The sequence below is a fragment of the Falco punctatus genome (assembly GCF_963210335.1).
Source record: "Falco punctatus genome assembly, chromosome: 4".
Taxonomy (NCBI): Eukaryota; Metazoa; Chordata; class Aves; order Falconiformes; family Falconidae; genus Falco; species Falco punctatus.
Window position 1 is genome coordinate 50,775,569 of NC_137583.1, and position 23,862 is coordinate 50,799,430.

Here is a 23,862-nt window from a genome sequence, read left to right on the forward strand (position 1 = left end):
GAAGCCAAATTTTGCCATCAGATCAGTTTTCTAATACAGTATATTGTATAAAAAATAATACAAATTAAGTTTTTGAAAAGCCGACCAAAAAGCCAGAAAACCCACCATGCAATAACCCATGTGGGGGACACTGCACGGGACTGCTCTGACCCAGCCAGAACCTGGGAGCAGCAGGTTCTTGCCATCTCTGCCTAATGACAGCGCTGAGCCAGTGGATACTGCACTCATTCACCGACTGGAGGAGGACACAGGGACCTGGAAAGGCTGTGTTAGGCCGGATTGCTCTGGTGACTTCAGATCACAGGTGCCCCTTCTGCTCTGCTGTGCCCCTCCCGCCTCTGCTGTGCTCTGCTAACCCCTCACATGGTGTCCTCACTGCTCCCTTCCCACCACCTCACTGCTCCCTTCCCACCACCTCACTGCTCCCTTCACACCACCGCACTGGTGCGGACTAAGCAGCCGGCTGCCACTTGTCCCAGCAGCGGCAGTACTGCAGGTCACTGGGGAAGTATGTTTCCTGCTCCCGGTTCTGGTGCCAGAGGCTTCTGGCAGCAGCAGAAGCAACGTGTGTGCAAGGTCTGTGCAGTGACAAATGAAGTTTGGTAACTGACACTTCACTGGCAAATGAAGTTTTGTGTTGATAAATGCAAAGTAATGCACACTGTAGGAAAAAATTACATTACTCCAACACCTGACAGGGCTCTAAATTAACTGTATCAAGCCAAGACAGGCCTGGGTATCACTGCAGATAGCACAAGACCTCTGCCCCATGCACCACCATGGTCAAGGACCAGGGCAGGGAATAACAGAAAATATTCTGTTGCCCTCATACACATCACGTGGTATCACATCATCACTATGTGCTGTCTCAGTCATTCCACCTTCCAAGGATACTGCCAAACAGGGAAGGACAGCAAAGGTGAATATGCAACTGAAAAAACCTCCCTATGAAATGACACAAAAACTGGGATGTCTCAAAGATTCATGGACTGGGCATCTGAGGAGGAGGATGACAACCATCAACCTGCCCACCCAGATGCAGAGGGCAGGGAATTCTGCCAGGGGCCAGATCACACACATCTTGTGGAAAAGTAACTAACTTAATTTTAAGACTTTGAGCAGTGGTTAGTCCACGTTACTGCTTCATAAAAGTGTTTCCACATTTAATTACCTTTTCCACTAAGAAATTGTATTCAATTTTGTGTAACCCGAGATCCCAGCCTCTGCACCTTCTCACATCCCTGTCAGCTAACGCTGCGTAGCCTTGCAGGACCAGACTTTTCTCTATAAGTGCTGAAAACATCAGTCCTTTGCCTCCCAGTCTTTATTCTGGTAAGCTGAATACCTCAATGTCCACATCACAAATACATTCACCAGACCCAAGTCAGTTTTGGGACCTTCTTTACAACTCTGTCCAATATTTCCATGCCCTCTTGGAGTATTATTTACAGGATGGGGCACAGTACTTTAGCATGCGCTTTCTTAGTCTCACGGGTAAGTGCAAAGTCATTCTGCTCTTTTGTATCCTGCTTTTACAAGACATAAAGAATACATGTCTCTCTTTTTGCCAAAACACTGGACTGAGAGAACTACAAACCAAGAGCCGATGTGGGGAAGGGCAGTAACATGTCTGAAAAGTCAACATATACCCATAGCTAAGAACACATCAGTTGTTTAACAAATTGTAAATACAGATAATACTTCTCGCTTTTCATGAGACATCCAGTGATTATGATAGACTCAACTGATGCTCAAGACGCCCGAGTCAACCACTGCAAAGGGCAAGTCTTTCCTAAACTCCGTGGTTTTCAGATGAAGTTAACTACAACAGAAAAGACTGAACAACAGAACTGCTGAATTCCCATGCAGATCATCACCGCAGTGTTTCCAAGAGAGGGAACTTAAGAAGAGTTGTTCTGCCACAGGAAACCTGGGCTGCTGGTCTACAGGCTGACCTGTGATTTGGCTAACCATAGATGCAGGCTTTGGAGAATGTGGTTGCCAAGCTCATCTCTACCTGGACAAAACTGGATGGGTTTTCACAGCAAAATACACCTTCCTGTGTCTTGCAGGCTCCCTGCCAAGCTTTGGGTTCCTCTTCAAAAACCGCAGACACCAAAATTTCTCAACAGAAAAACCACCAGTACTTTCAGCACAAGCAAAGCAATGTATACGTCTCCAACTGGCTCCCTGAAGTAGATAGATAAACTTTTCCAAGAGACCCTCAGCTTGAGGCAGACGGCCAGCATAGGTCTTTTAAATGATGAATGTTTGGCCAATTTACAAGCCGAGTGAAATAGGTTATTTCTTGTGGAAGAAAGTGTCTGCACACCTTAAGCATAGTTAAGCATGCCTTAACTATGTGGTGTGCTCTCAGGTCTGCTAATACAGTTAGTAATTACCACTAACAGTATGTGCAGTCACAGGCATGATGGCAGTCCTGCTTCTGCTGCAGGTGAGAAATCAAGGGCAGATTAAGAGGGGCTGGTTGCTCCTTTCTGCCCAAGCACAGCCAGCTCAGAGGAGGAGTGCTCTAAGCCCCAGGTCCCCGACAAGCCCTGGCAGGACTCCTGGGTGCCCAGCGCTCTGAGCCGGCAGAGCTCCCCCAAGCAGAAGACCTTTCCTACCTTCTGCTGCTGTGCTGGGGCCGTCAGGCCGAGTAGTCCCTGTGCTCTTTTTCCTGCGATGCTTCTTCCTGTTCGCATGTGGTGATGGAGGTGGCTCCAGCTTCGGGCTGGCAGCACTGGAAATGTTTGGGCTGGAGCTGAGAGAATCTGCAGTACCATTAGCTGGGAACAAAGATAAAGAAAGTAATGTACAGCAAGACAGTGACAGGCTGCTCTTTCTAGAGACAACCAAATGTCCTGGAGACAGCCCTGGTGCTCCACCTGGCTCAAGATGCACAGCCCTATGAGACAGGACAGCACCCGTGCTCAGTCCCATTGCATGGGGCAGCTCCGGCACCCACACTCCAGCTCAGGGCTGGCAGGCTCTTTGAGCAGGGTCAGGCTGGACACACTCTGCACTGGAATTCCTTCAGGATGATCACACAGAGACAGCGCTGGCATCTACGTAGCCAGGGTGAGCACAGTGGCATCACTGGGGGCAGCCTGACATACCAATCCCTCAGCACACATCCCCATGTGTACTGCTCAGTGGCAGTGTCCTCACAGGGCAGGGCATGCGTTTGGGGAAGGGACAGTCCCAGGAGGTGCTGTTGGCCCCCCCAGGAGCAGATCCAGGTCCCAGGATCTGAAGAGCTGCTGCAGAAACATCGATACCCCACGGCACTGCTCTACCAGATGAGGTGACTGGGGCTGCCACACTTAGGAACCTAAGCATGATGGTCTCAATAGGCTTCCGATACGGAGCTGAAGAAGCTGCATCCCCAGCAGCAACGCACCAAATTTATCCTCAATCATACTGTTCCTTACAATTAATAGCAGAATTAGAAACAATCAGGGAGCTGCCTAATTACTGTCAATTAGAGCGCGCTAATCAAGCTCCGATCACACACACACACGCTGCCGCTTGCACTCACCATTAAATGTCAAATTTCATTAGAGACCAGCAACAAAATCAAAAGCCTGACATTCAATTTCAGCAGCACACACAGCGCAGGCTTCCAATCAGCATAAAAATGCAGACTCCGGGGAAGGCAACGAGGCGCAGGAGCCCTCGCTGCACTGTTAACCCTCTCCGAAATACACTCCTGCCTCTCCAGTGTCCACCCACCCACCGGGCATGTATGGCAGCTCCTCTCCCAGCCTGCTTCCATCCCGGGCAGCTTGCCATCCACTTTGCAATGACCCAGTGTCTCCCACCAAGTCCTAACCTCTGATTTCCATGCTTTATGACACCTGAAATTGAGGAAGTAATCACGGTGTGTAACAAGGGCAGCATCCTCCAGCAGTGGGGACTTGGCAAACCCTTCTCAGGCTCCAGCTTCCCATTTCAGCCTCGTTTGGTCAGCCTGGCTCTCTGGGGCTCGCTCTATCTCTCTGTGGCAAAACCAGCATCCAACACCGGGACAGAGGCCTACCGGCAGGAGCCAGGGACAGCCCCATGCAGAGGTCTGGCATGTAGCTGGTCTCCTCGCAAGGCTGGGAGAGGAGCCAGCATCAAAGCTCTTCCATCTCTGGTTTCTACTACGTTTGACACACACTAGTAGGGTGTTTCTGCTGCTATTTATCCACAGGGAAATAACTGACCCTTGACAATTAAGAGAGATAAATCTAATAAAATCAGACTCCAGTTTTATAAATGTAAATTACTGATGCTGTTCAACAGGACTACATTTAGAGCAGGTGTGAAGCACCTTCATCTCCCAGTCTTAGATGTCACAGGGGACCTGAACTTTCTCATCTGAGGCTACACGTGGTGCCTGCAGCCTACCTCTGCTGCCCACCTGCTCACCAGGCTGCCCCCCGGGTCAAACCAGGCACTGCTGGCATCCTGCCCCCTTCCAGGCTCAGCATGAGGGTTTGTGCATTTCTGCAGCTCCTGCCAACGTGCTGGTGGTGAGCCTGACACCTCCTGCTCCACAGAGCACAGGCTGTCCATGTCCCTGCTCTTCTTACTGCCCAGCAGCCAGAGCCACAGAACTGGAGGCCTCCAGGGCCTCCAGTGGGATGGGGATGGGACTGCAAAGGGATGGGGGCAGAACATGAAACACGCTCCTCTAAAAGACCAGGTGTTGCTTGCTCTCCCTTTTTCCCCAGCAGGCCAGAAGTGAGCTTCTCTGACCCACTTGGGGACTTCCAGGTCCCCATCTCACCCTTCTGCAGGCACCTGTGGGACCTCCTGGCTCCTCCCTCTGAACCAGCTGGCCTTACGGGCAGCCCCTGGGTCACCACGGCTGGGGGGTCTTCCCGTAACGAACAAACACAAAATGTGCTGGTGTATGTTTACATGATCTGTACAGCCTGTCCCACCCCTCTTACATGTGCTTACCTGGGCACAACTGGAGAAGTCAGCCCATCCCCTGGCACCGGGACGGCAGCCTGCGGGGCTCCTCACCCTGCCCACCATTTCGAGCTGGAAGCTCAGTGGTGTGCTCGGACCTGGGCTGCGCGGCACAGTGGCATTGCCAGGCCCGGTCGCAAGGCACGCCTGCTCTGCCGTAGCTCAGCCCCGTGGCAGAAGAGGGACAGGCGGCTCAGCTTGGCACGCGCAGGAAGCCCTGCCTGCCCCCCCAAAAGCTTTGTGACGCTAAGAACCCACTTGTTCTGCTGGCTGCTGGCTGGGCAGGTACGCAGCCCACCGAGCCGCCCGCCTGGCACGTGCGCAGCCCAGGGCTGCTCCAGCCAGCAGCGCCAGGAACCCAGGGGGCTGCCTGCCGTCCTGAGTGGTCCTGTGGGCAGGGGACAGATGCTGGGAGGTACAAAATCGCTGTTGTCCCTGCCAGCGCAGCGGTGACAGCACTGCGAGCTGTGAGCTGGGCGACGGACGGAGGCTGCTCCAGCAGGTCCCCAAACAGCTGAGCTGGTTGCCCCTCGCAGGCTACAGGCCCTTCAGCACAGCTGGCCCAGTACGCATCTGCGGACCACTAACACAGGGCAGGGCCAAGCAGGACCGACCCGCAGGGCTTGGGGTCCAGCATAGTGTGGCGGGACCCAGGAGCAGATGAGCAGCCATCGGTACTTGAGACATGTGAGCCAAACACCTCACCCCTCCACATCGCAAGGGGAGCAGCGCCATCTCAGCAGCCGTTTGTGTCGGCCTTCGTGTTACTTTGCACGAAAGAGGCAGATTGCTTTGGGGTGGCCAGGGAGCAGAGGCCAGCTGCTCTCCTGTGACACTCGGGCCAGAGCCAGGGTAGGCAAAACGCACTGCACAGCCACGCCAGGCCCCACGCTCTGCCGCGGCGCCGCTGGGAGGAGGACAAGCCCTGCCACAATGGCTCCTGGGCACAAGGCCATCCAGGCAGCAGCTGCTGTCCGGAAGGGCTGCACCACAAAACTCACCTGCGTCTTCTTGGCTGCACCAGGGTCTGCAGACCCTGCTGCCGCGCGCACAGGGGCACACTTGGCATTGCGGCACGGAAGGCTCCTGCTGCCGGTGTGCACGGCTCCCCAGGGCAGGGCGAGGTGCTCTCAGCAGTGGGGGTACCCCTCTCCCGGCATGGGGGACCTGCCCTACAGTGTCCCAGCAGATGCGCCCCTGTCCGATGCGGTGCGTGACGTGTTGGTCCCCCCCTCGCATCCCGCTTCCTCCGGTGCTGGAGGAGCAGAGGCTGCCCTGCTGCACCCCGTGTCCGAGGCGAGGGGAGGGGGGGCTGCTGGCACATTAATGCTCAGAGCTGCGCCCTTCCGCTCCCGTCGCCTGCGCTGCCCCATCAGCAGTAACAGTCTGATTAATTCGCTTCCAGCAGGGAGCTGATGGGGCCAATGATGGAGCCGCTGCATCAGGCGCGCTGAAATTGATAGTTTTTCACAGTTACAAATGAGGAGCCTCCTCAGCTGCAAATGGCGCCCGCACAGTCGGACTCCGGTAATGATCATAAAGAGGCTCTCTTTAAACTGCGAAAGCCCCTGGGACCGAGCGGGGGGGCGGCTGCCGCGCTAATGAGAACTACAAGGGGCGAGCAGGCATGGAAATGGCTCCTCCACTCTTGATGTGCATTTAACTGCTTTTTTAGTGCGGCGGCAGAGCCAGGAACGAAGGAGTGATGAATGCAGCACAAAAGCATTTATTTTCCAATTCGGCAAAGTGGCTACGTTGGGAAATGTATGAATTATTTTAATTCACTCAACTGTCCTGAAACATCACAGAGAGCGAGTGAGCGTGGGGGGAGGGGGCGGGCTGCATTCAGTGTGTGCTCCAGAGACAGGAATTACTCTTATTCGTTCAACTGCCCTGAAACCTGGGAGCTGGGGGTGCTGACAAGGAGCAGAGATGAGGGAAAGCGATGGTTGCCCCTCGCATGGTGAGTCGAGTGGGGCAGGCAGAGGAGTCTGTGGTCAGACCGGTCCTGCCGCAGAGCAGCATCCCTTGGCTGGAGGGAAGCTTTACTGTGCCTGGCAGGAGAGCTTCTCCCCCCCAGGGTAAACGCTGCTGGCTGACCCTCAACAAGGTGGACAGTCCCAACAAGGCCGCAAAGGCTGTGTCTGACACCCACGAGCAAACTCTGGGCTTGCAGCCACAGGGCAGAGCTCACAACTGCCCCCATCACCAAAGTAAGCCCCCCACCCCACCTCACCCCCCCACCCCCCCGCCGCTGCAGGTGAGGGGAGCATGGTCAGAAGTGCTACTTACAAGGGTTGGGGCAGCTGCCGGGGATAGCCACGGCCTCATTCCACTGGTCTGCGCTGGAGATGGAGTAGGAGCGCTGGTGCATGCCGTCTGGCTTGGAGCTGAAGCCCACAAGGTTGATGCCGCTGATGGAGCGCTCTGAGTGCAGGGAGGTACTGCTGGTCGAGTGAGGAGCACCTGGAAGAGAGGCATGAATTGAGCATGAACCAACTGCTGCTCTGAAGCATGATGGAAGAAGGAAAAGCTGTGCAGTACCCAATGCGACATGCTCCTGGGGGGCCCTGCATGAGCACAGGCTCTCTTTGGTTCTCCTCTCCCAAGGGGTGCCAGCACATGACCCCCCCAAAGGTGCTGAGAAAACAGCATTGTGCAGCACACACCATTTCTCAGAGGACACCCAGCTTGACGGATTTCAGCGCCGCACCCTGGGATGAGTAGCTAGCCATCCTGGCACACAGCTTCCCCCTCCAGCCAGATTTTGCAGCTGGAGTTCACAGTCTGCTCACAATTTTAACTATAGCCTCAGGCACCTGGACAAACATGCACCCACCCCATAGCCAGCACGCTTATCCTTACTCCTTAACTTGACTCCTTGCATGTCCCTAGCAAGAAATACAACCATGCTGCAGGCACTAGGAATGAATGGGAAATCACATGGAGGATGTCAAAGTGACAAGCAGGGGAACAGACATCTGTAAGGTGGACATCGTGGGTGTAAATGCCTCTTCCCAATAGCTGGAAACCCCTGGAGTTGAGCCCAGGAGCCTGAACCCCCAAGAAAGCAGTGTTTTGGGGACCAGAGGCTATCACAGAAGACACGATCACCCAGTGATTCAAAATGGGTCAAGTGTTTCCGGATTACAAGGATATCCAAAATTTCCAGACTAGTAAACAGTACAGTTCTGACAGGGAGCAAGGCTGCAGGCAACCTGCCAAGGAGGATGCTGCTGCCCTAGAGGGACTGCCCTACACCTGCCCACTGCAAGCACGTTCCTGTGCCTCCCTTAGGGCATTCAGCTCCAGCCTCCGTAGAGCAAGAGCTCTGGGGAGCTCAGGGCTGAGCAAAGGGTCCCCGTCCCTACTCTGAAGCTGTGTTTCCTCCTTCCACACCCAGAGGCACAGATGCTGGGCTGGGACTCTCACACCAGCCCTTCTGGCCACAGAAGATGGCAGGGCCCGCTGAATGGCTCCAGCTGCAGCGTGCCTGGCTGATGAGACGGGCACCCACATCCTGACCCCTCTGCTTGCTCCAGCCTGCCAGAGCTGACCACCCCACGACCATGCAAGGAGCCAGGCTAAGAGAAACCAAGCAACTTGTTTCATGGGACTGGTGCCTAAGAGGGATCCTTTCACAGAAGCAGGCTGGAGAGCAGATGGAAACTTGCAGAGTGGGTCCCAGATGGATTTGCTAAAGCCACAACAGCTCACCTGTGTCTTCGCTTGTGTAAAACCAGCCTCATTTTGCTCTCACAGAATTCCAGCACAGCTGAGGCTGGCCAGGACCTCGGGAGACTGTCCTGCCCAACCTGTGCTCAAGTGGGGCCACCCGCAGCCGGGCTGCGTCAGGATGCTTTTTTAATATCTCCAAGGAGGGGGACCGGGACCGCACAGCCTTTCTGGGCAACCTATTCCAGTGCTCAGCCATCCTCCACCAAGGGCAAAGCCCCACAAAATCCCATGTGGAGCCCCAGATTTTGTTCATCAAGTCATGTTTCTGTCCCTGCTGTTTCCATGAAAACCTAAGAAATGTGATTTGATTGTCACTGGTACCCAAGCACTGCCTGAGGCTGCAGAGTGCCTGGAACCACAGCTCAAGAAGCCCAAATCCCCCCCTGCAAAAGGTGGACCCAAGGCGTGTGCTGAAGGGAGGGGTGACGTGGGCCATCAGCCATCCACCAGCACCCATTGCTCACCGCCAGCGCGGCAGGTGCCTCCCACCCTCCTCCGTGCACCCACCCTGGACCAAAAATCCCCCTTCTCTGCTGCACTGCAGAGGGACGATCTGCAAGCCCTGCCTGCCGATCCTGCCTGCGCGGCGGTTCTGAGGCAGAGCTCGCCGGGCGGCCTGAGCTGCCACAGCCCCTGCCCGTGGGGCAGGAGCAGCAGCGCCACTGGCTCGACTGCCTCCAGCCCGGCTGCAGCGCTCCCCCTCCCTCCCCTTGTTCAGCACCACAGAAACACGTGTAAAACCGTGACACTGACTTTGCCTCTAATTAGCCCTTAATTTACAAGACACACTCGGAAGGGTAATTAGCTGGCGCTCAGCTCCCGACTGCCGCATCCATCTCCTCTCGCCTCCTCGTGGGAGGGAGCCTGCTGCCACTGGAGCAGGGACAACGCTGCTCTCCCGGGGCTGGGAAGTGCTGGGCCCTGGGGACCATGCTGCTGGGCTGGGACAGGACAGGACAGGACAGGGTGGGATGGGACGGGACAGGACGGGACAGGTCAGGATGGGATGGGACAGGACGGGCTGTGCCCAGAGCTCAGGCAGTGCCTGCCGGCCCCAGCCCAGGCTGTGCACGCAGCCAGTGTCTATTGCCACAGCCACGGAGGGGAGGGAGGCAAACAGGAGCGCAGAGAGCTGGGGAGAAGCTTCCAGCAGAGGGGAAAGCCCTGCAGAGCTCCAGTTTGCCCTTTGCACCCCCACCCCAGCCAGGCTGTAAGCCCCAGCCTGCTGGCATGTGCCCCTCCATCGCTCCTCCGAGGACCCCAAGCACCCCAGCCCTGACCAGGGCCAGGGACCTGCAACTTTGCTGTGTCCAAGGCACCCGACAGACCTGTCCTCCATGATGGATCTCATTGGTTCTGTGTGGTGGGTGAGGCTGAGCAGAGGAACGAGTGCTGGCTGCAGGAAAGGCAGCAGGAAAGGAAGGCTGCTGCGGTCAGACTCGCCGAACAGCAGCCCCAGGTGCCTCAAGAGACTGCCCCGCAGCCCTGCTCAGCTCTGCTGCCGCCTGCTCTGGGAGTACACTGTGCTGCCTGGGCAGGTGGCCACAGCTGCGGCGTCACGCCGGGCCTGCAAGACACCAAGTGTGTGCAGAAGAAGACACACTTGGGAAAGCCGCTGACACATGCTCAGAGCCCACGCTGCACACCCACAGCAACACCTGACCCTGCAGCACTGCCCAGCATGAGCCCCTCAAATCTGACGCCTGCCTTGCCAGCAGCACATGCCGTGAAGCGGTGCCAATTTGCAAATTTCATTTTGAAATGAAAGGGTGCTGCCACGAGTTCCAGGAACAGCTTCTATCAGCCTCTGCAGCCTCTCCAGGAGCTCCCTGCACTTTACACCAGCTGCCTGGAGTCACCCAGTTGCAATGTCCTCACAGCCCCTGGCTCACCGACCTCTCGGCTGCGCCACTCCACCTTGTCTCAGGGACCTGCAAGGTGGCCCCAGCAAGGCTCAAGCTCTCAGGAATTGCATCCCTTTGGGAGTGGCACCACCGGCAGTTGCTGGATATGTTCCCTTTAAATGAGGCAAGCAAAGTGAAAGGTCAATAAAAGGCTATATGTAAAATACTAATTGCCTCTTTGAGCCAAAGCGTCCAGGAACTGAACTCTCCCTGACTCTGCCTTACAGCCCCTCAAGCAAAGCTCTCCCAACCACTACTTCCTCAAAACCCCCAAAAAAACAGTTCACGTAGACATGATAGTGTCTACTCACCAGCAGGCAAGGCTTTGTGATGCCTTTTAAAGTAAAGCCTAACTGATAACATGGCAGTAAATGGAGAATCACCGAAAAACAGACCATCATTTTTCTAAGTGTGAAGTGAGGCAGCCTGGCCACTTCAGTAAAACACTCAGATCAAAGCAAACGGAAAAGTCTTCAGTAAGGTGCAGATGCACAGGGAACTGGATAACTCAGGTGAGTTAACAAAAAAGGGTACCATCGGCTGGGAAGGAAAGCATTTGCAGAGTCACTTCAGGATTCTTGGACAAATCTTTGGATAAATTTAGCATTTTCAACAGCAATTTGGCAAAATAATACACAGGTTCTGGTGAGATTTCCTGGTGACATTAAGCTGGAAGCACTGCCAGTATTTTGGCAATGAAGACATCATGCAGGACTAGATGCTTTTGAAAAGTGAGCTAACAAAACCACAACAAAATATTTTAGTACAAAATGCAAAGATGTACTCTGGAACTAAGGGGCCTGATTCAGAAAGCCCTGGAAAGTATGTACTGCTGTCTATGGGATCTGGATTGCAGCTCAGTGACAAGAATGTCTGCACTAGGCTGGGAACACCAGAGGAAAAGGAATTCTGCAAGTATCACCAAACCACACCACCACCAAGGCTGGAAAGCTGAATGTGATCCCACATGTGCAAGATGAAGTATGTCTTCCATAACTGGGAAACACGCACGCTTGCTGCACAAAGCTGGTGTGATACGTCACCTAGATCTTCACGCACAACCCATCACCTTGAAAAAAACTAATTCAAGGTGGAACAGGTACAGAAGACAAAGGTGACTTTCCATTCCTATTGATCCCATTCGCCCAGCTCCCCACAGACAGCAGTCCTGAACTACTGTCAACTGCCAGTAATAGCAGTACAAAGTGTATGGATCTGCTAAGCAAAGCACATACATTTTTTTAATAGGAGTAACAGAAATACTTACATTCTTGACAACTTCACTGAGGAAAAGACCAGTTCTTTCTCCTTCTTCAACATGCAAGAACCTGACCAGCACTGGAGAAACCAAGCCATGACACATCAGCACTACTTCCTACCACCAGCTTTCGACACCCATTTCTGAGCAAGCTCCTGGTGATGCCTGACATCTCCTGGATGTGCAAGTCCTGAGCATTGAGTGTCTGCAGGCTGGCCAGGGCACGGGACAGAGACTGCCTCAGTGGCACAGATGGCTACACTCTGTGTGCCAACAGACACAGGACAGATACCAGTGATTATGGGCCTGGGCTAATCCCTTTGCTGTGTTTGATGTCGTGAAGCCAGGAACACTGCCATTTCAACCTGAGAAAGGGGACAGGGTCCCAAAGGCTCATCTTCCTGCAACACCAAAGTGTCTGCACACCCTCAGACCCTGCCTGGCGAGAACTCAAAGGAAGGGCTGTCTCTTGCTGGATTTATTCAACACTAAAATACAGCCAATGGGAGGATGGTCAGATGGCAGCTAAATTCTGCTCTGCCTGCGCATCTCCACACTACTGTGGTCAGGATGGCTCAGTTGGACATGATTATCAGGCATGGCAAAGGTAGCAGAGGAAACCCTTGGAGAAGTTTGCAGCTCCCATGAAAACTGAAGGTGCCGACTTCTGAACCAGCTGCTGCTGTCTGGAGCGAGCTTCGCTCTTGGTTCTTTCACTGGAGCTATGTTCTGGCACAGCGTAATTACTCTTGGATGGGGTCATTGCTCTTCCTCGAGCAGCAGACTGGGTCTCATCAGCTTGGCCTCAGCTCTTCATGCTTCCATCATTTCTCAGCTGGAACATCCCAGCATGCTCCTTCCCCGTGTATGAAGCCACCACGAGCCCAGGCTGAGGCAGCAGTGGCAGGTGATTTTAGAGAAAGCAGGAGGCTGGCCGGATACTCCACCCCAGCTAAGACTGCTTCTGGGTTCCTCCACCTCCCAGAAACACAAAGGGATAGATCCCCCAGCACCCGCACCCCGTGACTGCCCCGAGGCCCTGCGGAGCTGAGGGCACAGCCAGGCAATTACCTGCAATTATGTTTTTCTGAGCAGCCCCCAACTGCCCACCCCCACCTCAGGACCGCTCCCCTGGGGCAAACGTGGGCTGCTACCCTGCCTTTATAACATGGAAGAAACCACGTTCCTTTGGTGGAACAGGGCTATGCTGAATTTTGAAGAGGCACAAGCTGGACAGCAGTTGGGAAATTCCCCCTTTTTTAACGGCCAAGGACAGCACAGGTCTTTTCTCTGGAGTGCCAGGCCTTGCTCCGGCACAGGAGGAGGGCTGCCACCAGGCTACCTCACAGCAGAGACTGCCAGCTGCACAACATGGGACGGTGATGAAGCCACCCCAGGGCGGGGCGAGGACACCCTGGCACAAAGCAAATCCTGTTTTCTCTAGTGCTGCCGTAGGCCAACAGCATGCTGCAGATTAATGCTATTCACTGCCTGCCAAACCACGTCCTGAAGAGTCATCAGTTACCACTACCCATTAACCAAAACTCTAAGGTACTTGTTGCCAACCGATCATCACTTATTCCAAGCAATAATCAGAATGACTGCAGGTCACCGTAGTGCACCGATGCTCAAGCACTCTGCGGGTGCCTGCCGCCGGAACATGCCTTGCAGCCCCCCAAGAGCCGCGTGTGTGGGGCAGCCGCGGCGGCTCTGGGACCCTGGCATGCTGCTCCTGGGCTGTGTGGAGTGCGCTGGACGGGGATCCACCTCCAGCTGGTGGGAAACTCCTCACTTGTGAGAAACCAACCAGTTCTTCTGGGAAGGCGAGAGCCAGCGAGCCTGGTTAAGCTGACTGCCTGTGAAATCCCCGCTCGTAAAGACATAATTCACCACTCTCCGTCAATGGGCGGTCAGCTGCCATGTGCACAGGAATGCAGCTGTCCTGGGAGCACCCCACGGCTGCCTTTCCCAGAGCTGCCCCCACCCCCGGAGCAGGTCCAGAGCCAGAAGAGTCTCCATCAGGTTGGTTTTCTGAACAAAGCACTGCCTGCTGTTTTGCTGGACATAGCTGCTCCCTTCCTCTTGAACAATTCCTACCAGCAACAAGGCCAAAACACGTAGGCTAGCTCTTATCAACGAGGAGCACCAGGATGGAGACGTGCCATTTGAAAGACATTAACTTCCAAGTTCTCCTTGGGAGGTGGCAACAATGCCGAGCACCTACACAGCCCCACAGGCATGGCAGGGCATGTCCTGGGATGACACATGTCCTTCCCAGCTCCGCTAACAGCGAATGCCTGTGGGAAATCACCAATCCAAACTGCAGGCGACCAAGGTTTCCCAGCCCTGCTTCTGAGCAAGGCCATCAGATCTGCCAGCTTGCACACAGTGGGAGCCATTGCCTTTCACTGGGCCTCACAGATGCTCTGACACTGGGGAATCGTCCTCCTTTCTTAGCACTGCATTTGGAGAGCGCGTTTTTGGACATATGCACATGGTAAGTGCCTCTGTAGCGCCCCAGCTCCTACCGAAGCTAATCCACAATGGGTACGAACTGCCAGGAAAAACAGCTCTGCGTAGTCCAGGCATCTCTGGGTGGAAGGGAGGAAAACCCAAGCTGCCAGCAGCAGGGTGGGAAGAGCTGGCCATGACACCATTACCGTTTTATACTCCCATCTCCTAGCCACAACCCAGATGAGCCAAGGCATCTCAAGCCGGCACAGCAGACTCATCTCTGGTTCAGATGGTGACCAGCTCCACGTACAGGGTCAGCAGGACCCCAACAAACCCCAGAAGCCTGTGAACAGTGATGCAAAATCCCCAGGCACAAAGAGCACGCTGACAGCCCAGGAACCGCAGGCAGCCGCAACCACTCAGTGTCCCTCCAGCCTGAGCTGTGCCCGCACCGAGCACTGCGCAGAGCCCGTGCAGCCTGCTGCAGCACACCTCATCCGCTCACCACGCAGCTCCACTGCCATGGGAGGGTGGCCAGAGATGTGTGGGAAGAGGCGAATCCGCCAGGAGAGCCAGTGAAAGCACATGGGGAGAGGGAGTCAGAAGCAGCCAGAAGTAGCCCTCTGGTTGTCTGATCTTTTCTGCATAGCATAAAATTACACCATAGGTCTTCCACTAATTTACTCCTGCCTGAACTACAGCCTATCTTTTAGAAAATCTAATCTTGATTAGAATATTGTCAGTGGCAGAGAAATCACAGCAGCTCTTGATAAGTAGTTCCCGTGGTTAATTACACTCACTGTTGAAAACTGCACCTTATTTCTAGTCTGAATTGTCTTGCTTCTGCTACCCGTCATTGGATCTCGGTTTATTTTTATCTGATAAAGAGCTCTCTATTACCAAATTCTTGCTCCTATGCAGGTACTTACAGATGGTGTTGAAATAATCTCTTAACCTTTTCTCCGATAAACTAAACAAATCAAGCTCCTTGAATCATTCCCTAAAAGGTGCATTTGCAAGCATTTCATTGTTCTTACAGGTATTCTCTGAGTCCTTTCCAATCATCGGTTTCGTTCTCGTACCGTGGACATATGAAATGCATGAACTTCAGCCCTCTAGAAGTCCTCTCCATCCCAAAATTGACAGTCACCATCAACATGTCAGAAAGACCTTGACCATGTCTTCTAGAATTCCTGAATTAAATAATTCAGACGTGCTGATTCAAACATGTCTAAATCTCCTACCTGCTGTTTAATATGCTTCCTAATTACAGTTGGAAGATGAAGAATTCATCGTTCTGTGATAAGATACATCACCTTGCGTCTTCCCAGACACCAAACAGAAGTGCTCACTGAACACTTTTTTTTTTCCTCCTTTATTAATCATTCTACTATTTCTATACAGTAAGGAACGAATGCTAGTTTTAGGATTCATTAGTTTCTAATACACTTGAAAAAACCCAACTTTCACTGTCTTTAACTCTGCTGGTTACCTTTTCTGTATCCTCTTGTGCAACCACGGTACTGCAGGCTCCTGACGCTAGCCAAGAAGGGGGAAGGTGAGCTGAGAAATCAATTTCAGGTACTAAATCCATCACTTTTATTTGTAAGTTACGTAGAGTCTCCATGGAACATGTAAAAGTTGAAGATTAGGAACTCAGTAAACTATACGAACAGTGACTATTCTCATGATTCACAGGCTGAAAATCCTGTCACACGGTGGCCAAGATGCTGTGGACAAGCAAGCCGCTTCAGCAGCAGCTCACCAAGTACAAGGTACAGGACGAGCGTGAAGTCAGAGCACATCAAGCAGCAGCCGAGGCCCCGCTGCATTCCCAGGCTGCACCACTGAGACCAGAACGGGAAAAAGCACCAGGGAGGACCCAGGAACTGCTGTGGGCTCTTCCATCTGCATCTGTGTTGGAGGAGGAACCAAGATGCAAGAGCTGTCTTTTTTTCAAGTGAAGCAGCTACAAGACAGAGAGGGAAAGAGAAAATTCCCTGGAGGAGAAAGGCAGCAGGATGGCAGTGCCAGCCATCCCCTCAGCTGAGGCACTGATGTCCCCACAGGGAAGGTGGTGGGGAGCTGCACCCAGCAACTGTGGCGTGTCGGTATTCTTACCTTGCTGGTGACTTTATTTCCAAGTTCTTAGTCAACAGCATACTCTGCTAAATGCATTTAACTCCTTCCCTAAATGCAACCGGTACTCGGCGTGGTCTGGGGAAGCTGGCCAGGCACAAGGTGCATGGTTTCCCCAAAAGCAATGAACCCAGATAAAACGATGAAACAAACCCTTTGTGCGGTTGTAACCAGAGCAAGTCTGGGAACGTCAGGAGCCGGAATGCTTCCCACAAAGCCAAAAGGGTCACTTTGAGGGCTGCTCATAATTAATCACTCGTGGCGGATGTTCATCTGCAGAGCTCTGGCAAAGGGCTAAATGGCAGAGAGAGCCTCCACCCGTGGTTCCAGCTGGCCATGCAGGACCACACCGGCGTTACCAACTACTACCTACCGGGGCTTGCAACTGCTGCTCAATACTTACTGATTACTGTATTATGTTGCCGTTATTTTTATTGCTTTTTGTATACATGCAGATACACAGATGTACAAAATACTTTAGCACAATACAGCTTGCTCCCGTCCACTTGCTTTTGTTCCTGTGCATTCTTCACTATCTGGGCAGAGAGAGAGTGAACAGTTTACATCTCCTCTTAACCCAGATTTGTACATTTTAAAGCACTGCAACCTTCCTTTTGATTTTAACTTTCTAGCATCCAGTAAAATGTTCTTTAAAAACTCCTAATTATGCTTCACTTTTTTTTTTTTTTTCTGTTTAAGTTCTTTCTCCCAAATGATCTGGCTCATAATTGCTTTCAGCTTTGTGAAATTGGCTCAGATTTATAGTTTTGTGTGTGTGTCTGTGCATGTGTGTATTTAATACTCTGTATTTCTGATTTGAATTTTACTCTGCCTGAAGACCAGTACAACAAAGTCAAGGTTACTTTTAGCTAAGCCACTACTAAACTGTAGTTTTGTGATTCATTCTCATCTGCTTAGACAAAGGTAACTATGGCATTCTCCATGGGGGCTGCATTGTTTGAATGAGCAGGATTCAGAAAGTCTGAGGAAGCTTTAGTGTCACTTGGCTAGAAGTTCTTCAGTGACTATTACCACAATAACTAATTTCCTCTCCAACACATTATAACGAAATACTTCAGAAACTGTTTCTGAGACACGCAAACCAAAGCACTGGGAATGAGCAGAGGGGAGTGCGTGATGGTCCTTGTCTTGGATCTCTCTCCTGATCTGTCAATACAACCAGAGGTGTCATTTACAGTCTCTGTAGAAACCTGAAATCACCAACTGCAGAAAGTAATGTATAATGTATAATAAAGTAATACTGTTTAAAATACAAACCAGAAAAGTTTCTGTGTAGCCAAAAAGCCCAAAAGAGATCAGCAAGACCACGGTGGGAGACAGACACTCACAACAGGTTGCAACAATACGAATCACCATTTGCATTTACAGTCAGAAGCAGGAAGCCTAATACAAAATTGCAGGAAGGAAGGAAACAGACTCAGAACTTTCTGGGTTTGCTGCAGAAGCAAACTGTGGATCTGGACAAGTATTGCAGTCAATGATGAAAAAACTGCATTTGCACACAGCTCACGAATGCTGGCAACCGAAAAGGCCATTCAGCTTACGCTAGAATTGTATTATATTTTCTTACGTAACTCCTGTTTCTAAAGCTATTCACTCATAACATTTTATACACCCCTGCGTGCTTTGCCCAGAGGCATACAGCAACACAACCAGCCGGCGTGCACAATACCCAGGGAGACCATGGATCTGCTTAAAGTTCTGCACAGGTTCCTTGGAGGGGACAGGGCAAGCACTGCTCTATTTGGAGCAAGCCCGTAATGGGATGACTCGACTTGCCTGCTAGCAAAGGGGTTTTGCACCTTCCTCTGCGGCACCTGACTGTCCAGCAGCACAACAACGACCCCAGGCACCGGGCCCACGTGCCCGCAGTGTGGGGTGGCGGAGGAGAGGTCAGCAAGCGGGAATCAAGGCAGGAGCGGCAGCCTGTGCTCGGGAAGGGACGAGCTGGCAGGAAGACAGGGTGACAGCAGAAAGAGCACGAGTTTGTTGCCTGCAGGAAGTTGCTCCGCTGCCCCTCTGCCTCTTGCAGCGCAAGCGCGGTCCAAATGGAAGAGAAAGCATGGTTTTCTGGAAAAGGTCCTCAGTCCACCCCAGGAGAATACCAGCTACCCCACCACCAGTCTTCCTTGGCAATGTAGGGCATGTTATTTATACTGAGATTTTCACAGGTGGCTACTAAGTATACCCTCTTCATTTTTCCAGGTGCCCTGTGCAAGACACCCAGAGCCAGATGTTCAGAAATGCAGGATGCTTCCATCTACAACTGCAGCCGATGGGTCTGGCTTGCTGCCCCTGTGCGACGAAGCCGCATGCCCATCTGGCTTCCCTCGGCACCTCCATCGTCCCTGGGCAGGGTTCTGATCATCACAGCGTTCTGTCTGCCTGGTTCTTTTCTCCTCTCTGCTCCTCTCCTCCTCACTTTCTCTGAGGCCCTTTTCCCTGTTCAGCCCTGCAATGCACAGCTCCTTTAGTGTTCTAGCAAGTAATAAGTGTATCAAGTCCAAGTAATTATCTCTAATTAGGGTTAGTGATTATACTGTTGGGTCGGAGAAAATCAATCTCTGGTTTCCCATCAGGGAGGGCAGAGAGAGTCGGGGTAGGGAGGGGAGGAAGCACTGGCAGCTCCCTCCCGTGCTCCGACGGCTCCCGCGAGCTCCCTGCTGCCCGTGCTGCTCCTGGCATGCTCAGCCCGAGGACCAGGAGCTCTGGGTGGGCAGAGGGCAGCCCACCCCAGGCACCACCAGCGGCCACCTCACAGCGCGGGCTGCGCCTGCAGGTCCCTCTCACAGGGGCACCGGGGCTCGTGCCCTGTGGCTAGAGGCAAGACACCGTGTGGGGTGCTGGAGCCACTGAGGCTGCGCTCCCCGAAGGACAGCGTGGAGCAGAGACCTGAGGAGGTCCCGCAGCTCCCCTGGGTACGGGGTGCGCCAGGTGACGGCAGCCCCCCAGAGCGATGCTCTGCCATCTGACTGAAGCCTGAGGTCAGTGCCTCAAGTTGTATTGTGGCATGCTTACCCCGCACACTCCTGGAGAACACGACTGCTGCCCTGTGAGCCATGCCACGGCCATGGTCTGAAGGGCAAAAGGCAGAAGGGTTGAATATGCTGGAAGGCAGCTGTGGATGAAGGTGAAAACCAAAGAGAAACAGCCAGAGCAGTCTGTTGCACACCAGAGAAGCTCTTTTGAGAAAACTCTAAAGTGTGTCTGTGATGCCCAACCTAGAAGTTCAGTGAGCTGAGCGTTCACACCTCCCAAGCAGCAAGATGGACATACAAAGCAGAGGGATGGCTGAGCAGCTCTCCGAAAAAAGATGCACCAAGACAGAACAGGTTCTGGACACAAACCTCTGACAACTGGCAGGTCAAAACGAAGAACAGCATCCAGATTTCTGGCAAAGGAAGCCCACAAGAAGAAGAGCAGGTCTGAAGCAAGAAGGTGCTGCCCTTCTCCCCATGCTTGTACAGAACCCCAGCCACTGGGCAGGAGGCGAAACCTCATTTTCGTGGCTTGGTGACAGCTTCTGTGGCTCCTAGGAACAGTGGGAGCGCGCCACTCTGCTCCCAAGCACAATTCCTGGCTCACCAGCTCCACGGAGGAGTCATGCTCTGACAAGGGGAGCACGAGCCCTTTGGAAACCAAGCGATAGATGAAGCTACTTAATATGCTCAAGGTAGGTGGGTCATCAGCTCTCTGAGAATGAGAATGGTAGTGTCTTTCCAAACATCTGCAAAGTCACCAGTGAAGCTGAAAATGATACAATGGTAATGGTGGTCTTGTATGACCGAATAGGCTACCAGTACTTCCACGTAATGGTTCAAGTGCAGATAAAATGGCCCTCAGATGCAATGAGGACAGACCGTGGAGGGATGTGGACTGGCAGGCGAGGAGCTGCTGTGGACTGTGTACAAACTGTGGGTTTCTGCAAGGGGTTTCATCTGCGTTGCTCCTTGTTGCTCTGCCTCACAGAGATTCCCACATCTCTCCTCTCTTGGCTGGTGCACGCACAATCCAATCTGCACAACTCTGTAACAGCTCCGCACACTCACGCTGAGCACAGGATCTCCCAGAGGAGCAGCTCAGTATGCCTTTCCAACCCACAACCAACAGACCAGCCCTTTCCGCCGATGCGCCACAGCACACCCCAATTCAGAGCTGGTACTGGTACACACCTTCGTCACTCCAGAGAAATCTCAAACACCCCAGTGTACCTGATTTCACCCCTAGAAGAAAGCATTTCCTTCCTCCCACAAGGACAGACTCATTCTGGAAAAATCACTCCACTGCCTACCTACAAGCTGGAGTGAGCCAGCTGGCTGCCTAAAGGCAGACAAAACCATGGTAAAACCTAAGGACGCAATACGTTGCAAGACCATAAATACTACTGTTGTCACAAAATCAGGGTTCAGCCCTATGAGCTCCTCAGATTATTTCACATTCATCCTTCGGCTGTTTGCCATCACTATCACCACCAAGACCTGGCACGTCCTGATAACACTGTGTGACTGTGGCCTTGCTCAGAACTTAGGAAGCACAACACAGTGCTGTGCTTTGCCCCTGGGATCCGCAGGGAGGACGCGGCAGTGTCAGGGCTGCTGTGCCCCTCTGGGAAGCAGGAACGCTGTGCATAGCCACTCTTGTTGGGCATACGGAAAAACTGAGAGACCACGAGAGGCAGTTTGCCAGTCACCCCAGGAGTCCCTAACAAAACCGAAGAGACAACCTGAGTCTTCGAGTTGTCACAGCCCTGCATAACCCTGGAGCCTGAGAGCTGACAAGGTGGCAGCAGGATGGCCAGGCCTCGGAGACACGGCTGGCAAGAACCTCGCTCCTGGGTCTGCCATCTACTAGCACATCCACAGAGACCCTGTGGCATTTATCAAAAGCTGAGGATGAGCCAAAGTTCCGTAAAACACACAGAACATTAACACTTTTACGGTGTATGGAATACTGTAAATCACTAAAGATGTTACAGGCAACTGGGTCCCTTGAGCAGGGAGAGGACACTCATCCTGGAATCACCAGTTTGCCAGTCAGAGGTGGTGCAGGAACAGCCAATGCTGACTGACCCACAACCACAGGTAACACCTTGGCAAACTGAGGGTTTAACCCTACGTTAGCCAACCCTGCCATGGGAGTCACTGGGAGAGGTCCTGTGCTCAGAACGGGCCCACATCTGGGATTCACAGGGGCATGCAGGACTGGGATCAAGTGGACAGTGCCGCCTGCGCTCCACCTGGGCACACAGCCGAGGGAGCCATGGCCAGGTGGCACAGCCTCCAAGTCAAGTCTGTAGCGGTGCTGAGCTCAGCTGAGCCTGAAGTTCTGCAAGAACTGGGTGCCAAGGTTTGCTGGAACTGTCCTGCCTCAGGTCATCCCTTCAAGTTCCCAATGCACTCCTCTCCCCTGTGAAGTCCTGACAATTTCTAGCTTCTACCCAGTGCAAGTCCTTGAATGCAATGGCTCCCAGCCTCCCATTTGGATTCATCCTCCTACTTCAAGCAGCCAGATAAACATTCGTAAGATGTTACCATATGAATGTTATAGTGAATTTATAATAGTTGTAATATACATATGAATTTGCAGTATTTTATACATGATTCATGATGCAAAATATTAATTACAGATAAATTTTACTAAATCTCTGATCTCTGCTTCATCTTCAGACTACAAACAACCCTTTAACATATTATTGGGAAGGATAAAAGTCCCGCACCGGCAAACACTGCACACAGACCCGCACCCTCTTCCGTTCAGATTTGGCATCCCCCCCATCCCAGTTCTTGGCCCTTGGCTGAACAGCAGCAACTAACATTGAACTTTTCCAGGTGGACTCAACAGAAAGCAAAGGGAGCTAGCCAAAATCCTGGCGTGCGGTGGTTTAACATCTGGCTCCCAGCCAGCAGCATGTGGCCCCACTCAGAGAGGCAGGAGGTGATGGGAGCCCATCTGGAAGCGGATCTCTTGGCCCTGTGCACGTACCCTGGCCACTTTGGAAGATGCTGCTGCTGCCACTGTCCGCAGAACTGCTTGCCACCAAGGGAGCTGCGGTAGCCAGGAAAAGCAAGCTGGAAACCTCTGTTTACATTGAACTGCACTGCACTGCACTGAAGCTGAATGGGCACAAGCTGGCAGCCCGTTCCAACCTTTCCATCAAAGGTGACAATAGAAAACTGAGTGTCCCCGGGTATTTAACTGACTTAACACAAGGTGCCAGGCAAAGCCTGTCTACATCCTCAGACTGAGCAAAGTGACAAGGATCACCGAAAGATGAAGCAGAAGCTGCCCATTTCCATAGACAACGAGACCCTGCAGTAGCACGTCTGAAGGGAGGGAAGAAGCGTATCCACATCTGGCACTGAAACAGCTGTGCAGGGGTATTGCACCAACCCTGGTCCTGAGCAGGTCCACTGGCTGATGGGGCAGGAATGGAAAGACTGCTCTGGTTTTCTTTCTAACTAGTTCACAGGCACCAAAACAACAAGAGGATTCCTGCCCCAGAGTAGGAAATGCTGAAACCGAGAGGTAGCCACAGATTTTAAGAGCAGGTCCTATGCACCATGCAGGGAACAGACCAGCCACGGGATTTTGGCCAAACGATGGGAGCAGCAAGTTCGTTTTGAAGACACCATACCTTGACCAGCTGGCTTTCCCCGCAGTGTGTGAGCACATGTGTACACTGGGGATGGTCTTCGTAATCCTGGAAACCTGCCACAGCAAGGTAAGATGCACTGCTCCTGCACCCACAGGCTATTTGCAGGGTGGGGAAGGCAACTTTGTTCCACAAGTGAGAGCTGAGCTTTTCCTCCTCTACCCAAATATCCATTCTTTCACAGGAGATCAATGACCCTGCTCTGACCTGAAAGAACACGTTAAGCAGCCACAACCAGGAGAAAGGCAGAGGATGATCCCACCAGCCTCCTGTCTGCCATGACCTGCGTCACCCTGCTCTCTGCTGCCTCTTCTTCCCTCAATGTCATTGTCCCCCATGGCGAGCAGCGGTATGCCAGAGAAACAGGTTTTCCCTTTTCTTTGTTAATTCTTCCCTCATTACATTTGAAATTCCACAATCAGTGTGCACTGTAATTGTCGAATTTGATGCTAATGATTAATGAATTAAACATGGATCCATCAATTAGTCCTCGGAGAATAATTCTGCATAAAGCAGCGGATAATGTAATTACAGTAACAAAGATAATGAGATGTTAACATCGACGGAGCCCGACGTGACATGATCACAGCAGGCTCAGCAACCCCGGCCTGGGGGAGCCAATCCCTCACTCTGCAGAGGCAGAGCATCGGGGGGCAGCGCACATGCACCGGGCCAGGCAGAGGGGGGGCCCGCTGCTGCAATCTCCCCCAGCACCGCTGGCCAGGCAGCAC

At 52.8% G+C, this 23,862-nt stretch overlaps 1 protein-coding gene across 2 annotated transcripts in view; it reads right to left on the minus strand.

Annotated features, from left to right (window-relative positions):
* Positions 1-23,862, minus strand: part of AGAP3 (ArfGAP with GTPase domain, ankyrin repeat and PH domain 3) — a 147,289-nt gene that overhangs the window by 14,592 nt on the left and 108,835 nt on the right. For both annotated transcript variants that reach the window (XM_080382758.1, XM_080382757.1), the window contains exons 12-13: positions 7,258-7,431; positions 2,628-2,789 (exon numbers count right to left, since the gene is read on the minus strand). In XM_080382758.1, the coding sequence (XP_080238884.1) occupies positions 2,628-2,789; positions 7,258-7,431 (336 nt within the window). The remainder of the gene's footprint in view (positions 1-2,627; positions 2,790-7,257; positions 7,432-23,862) is intronic.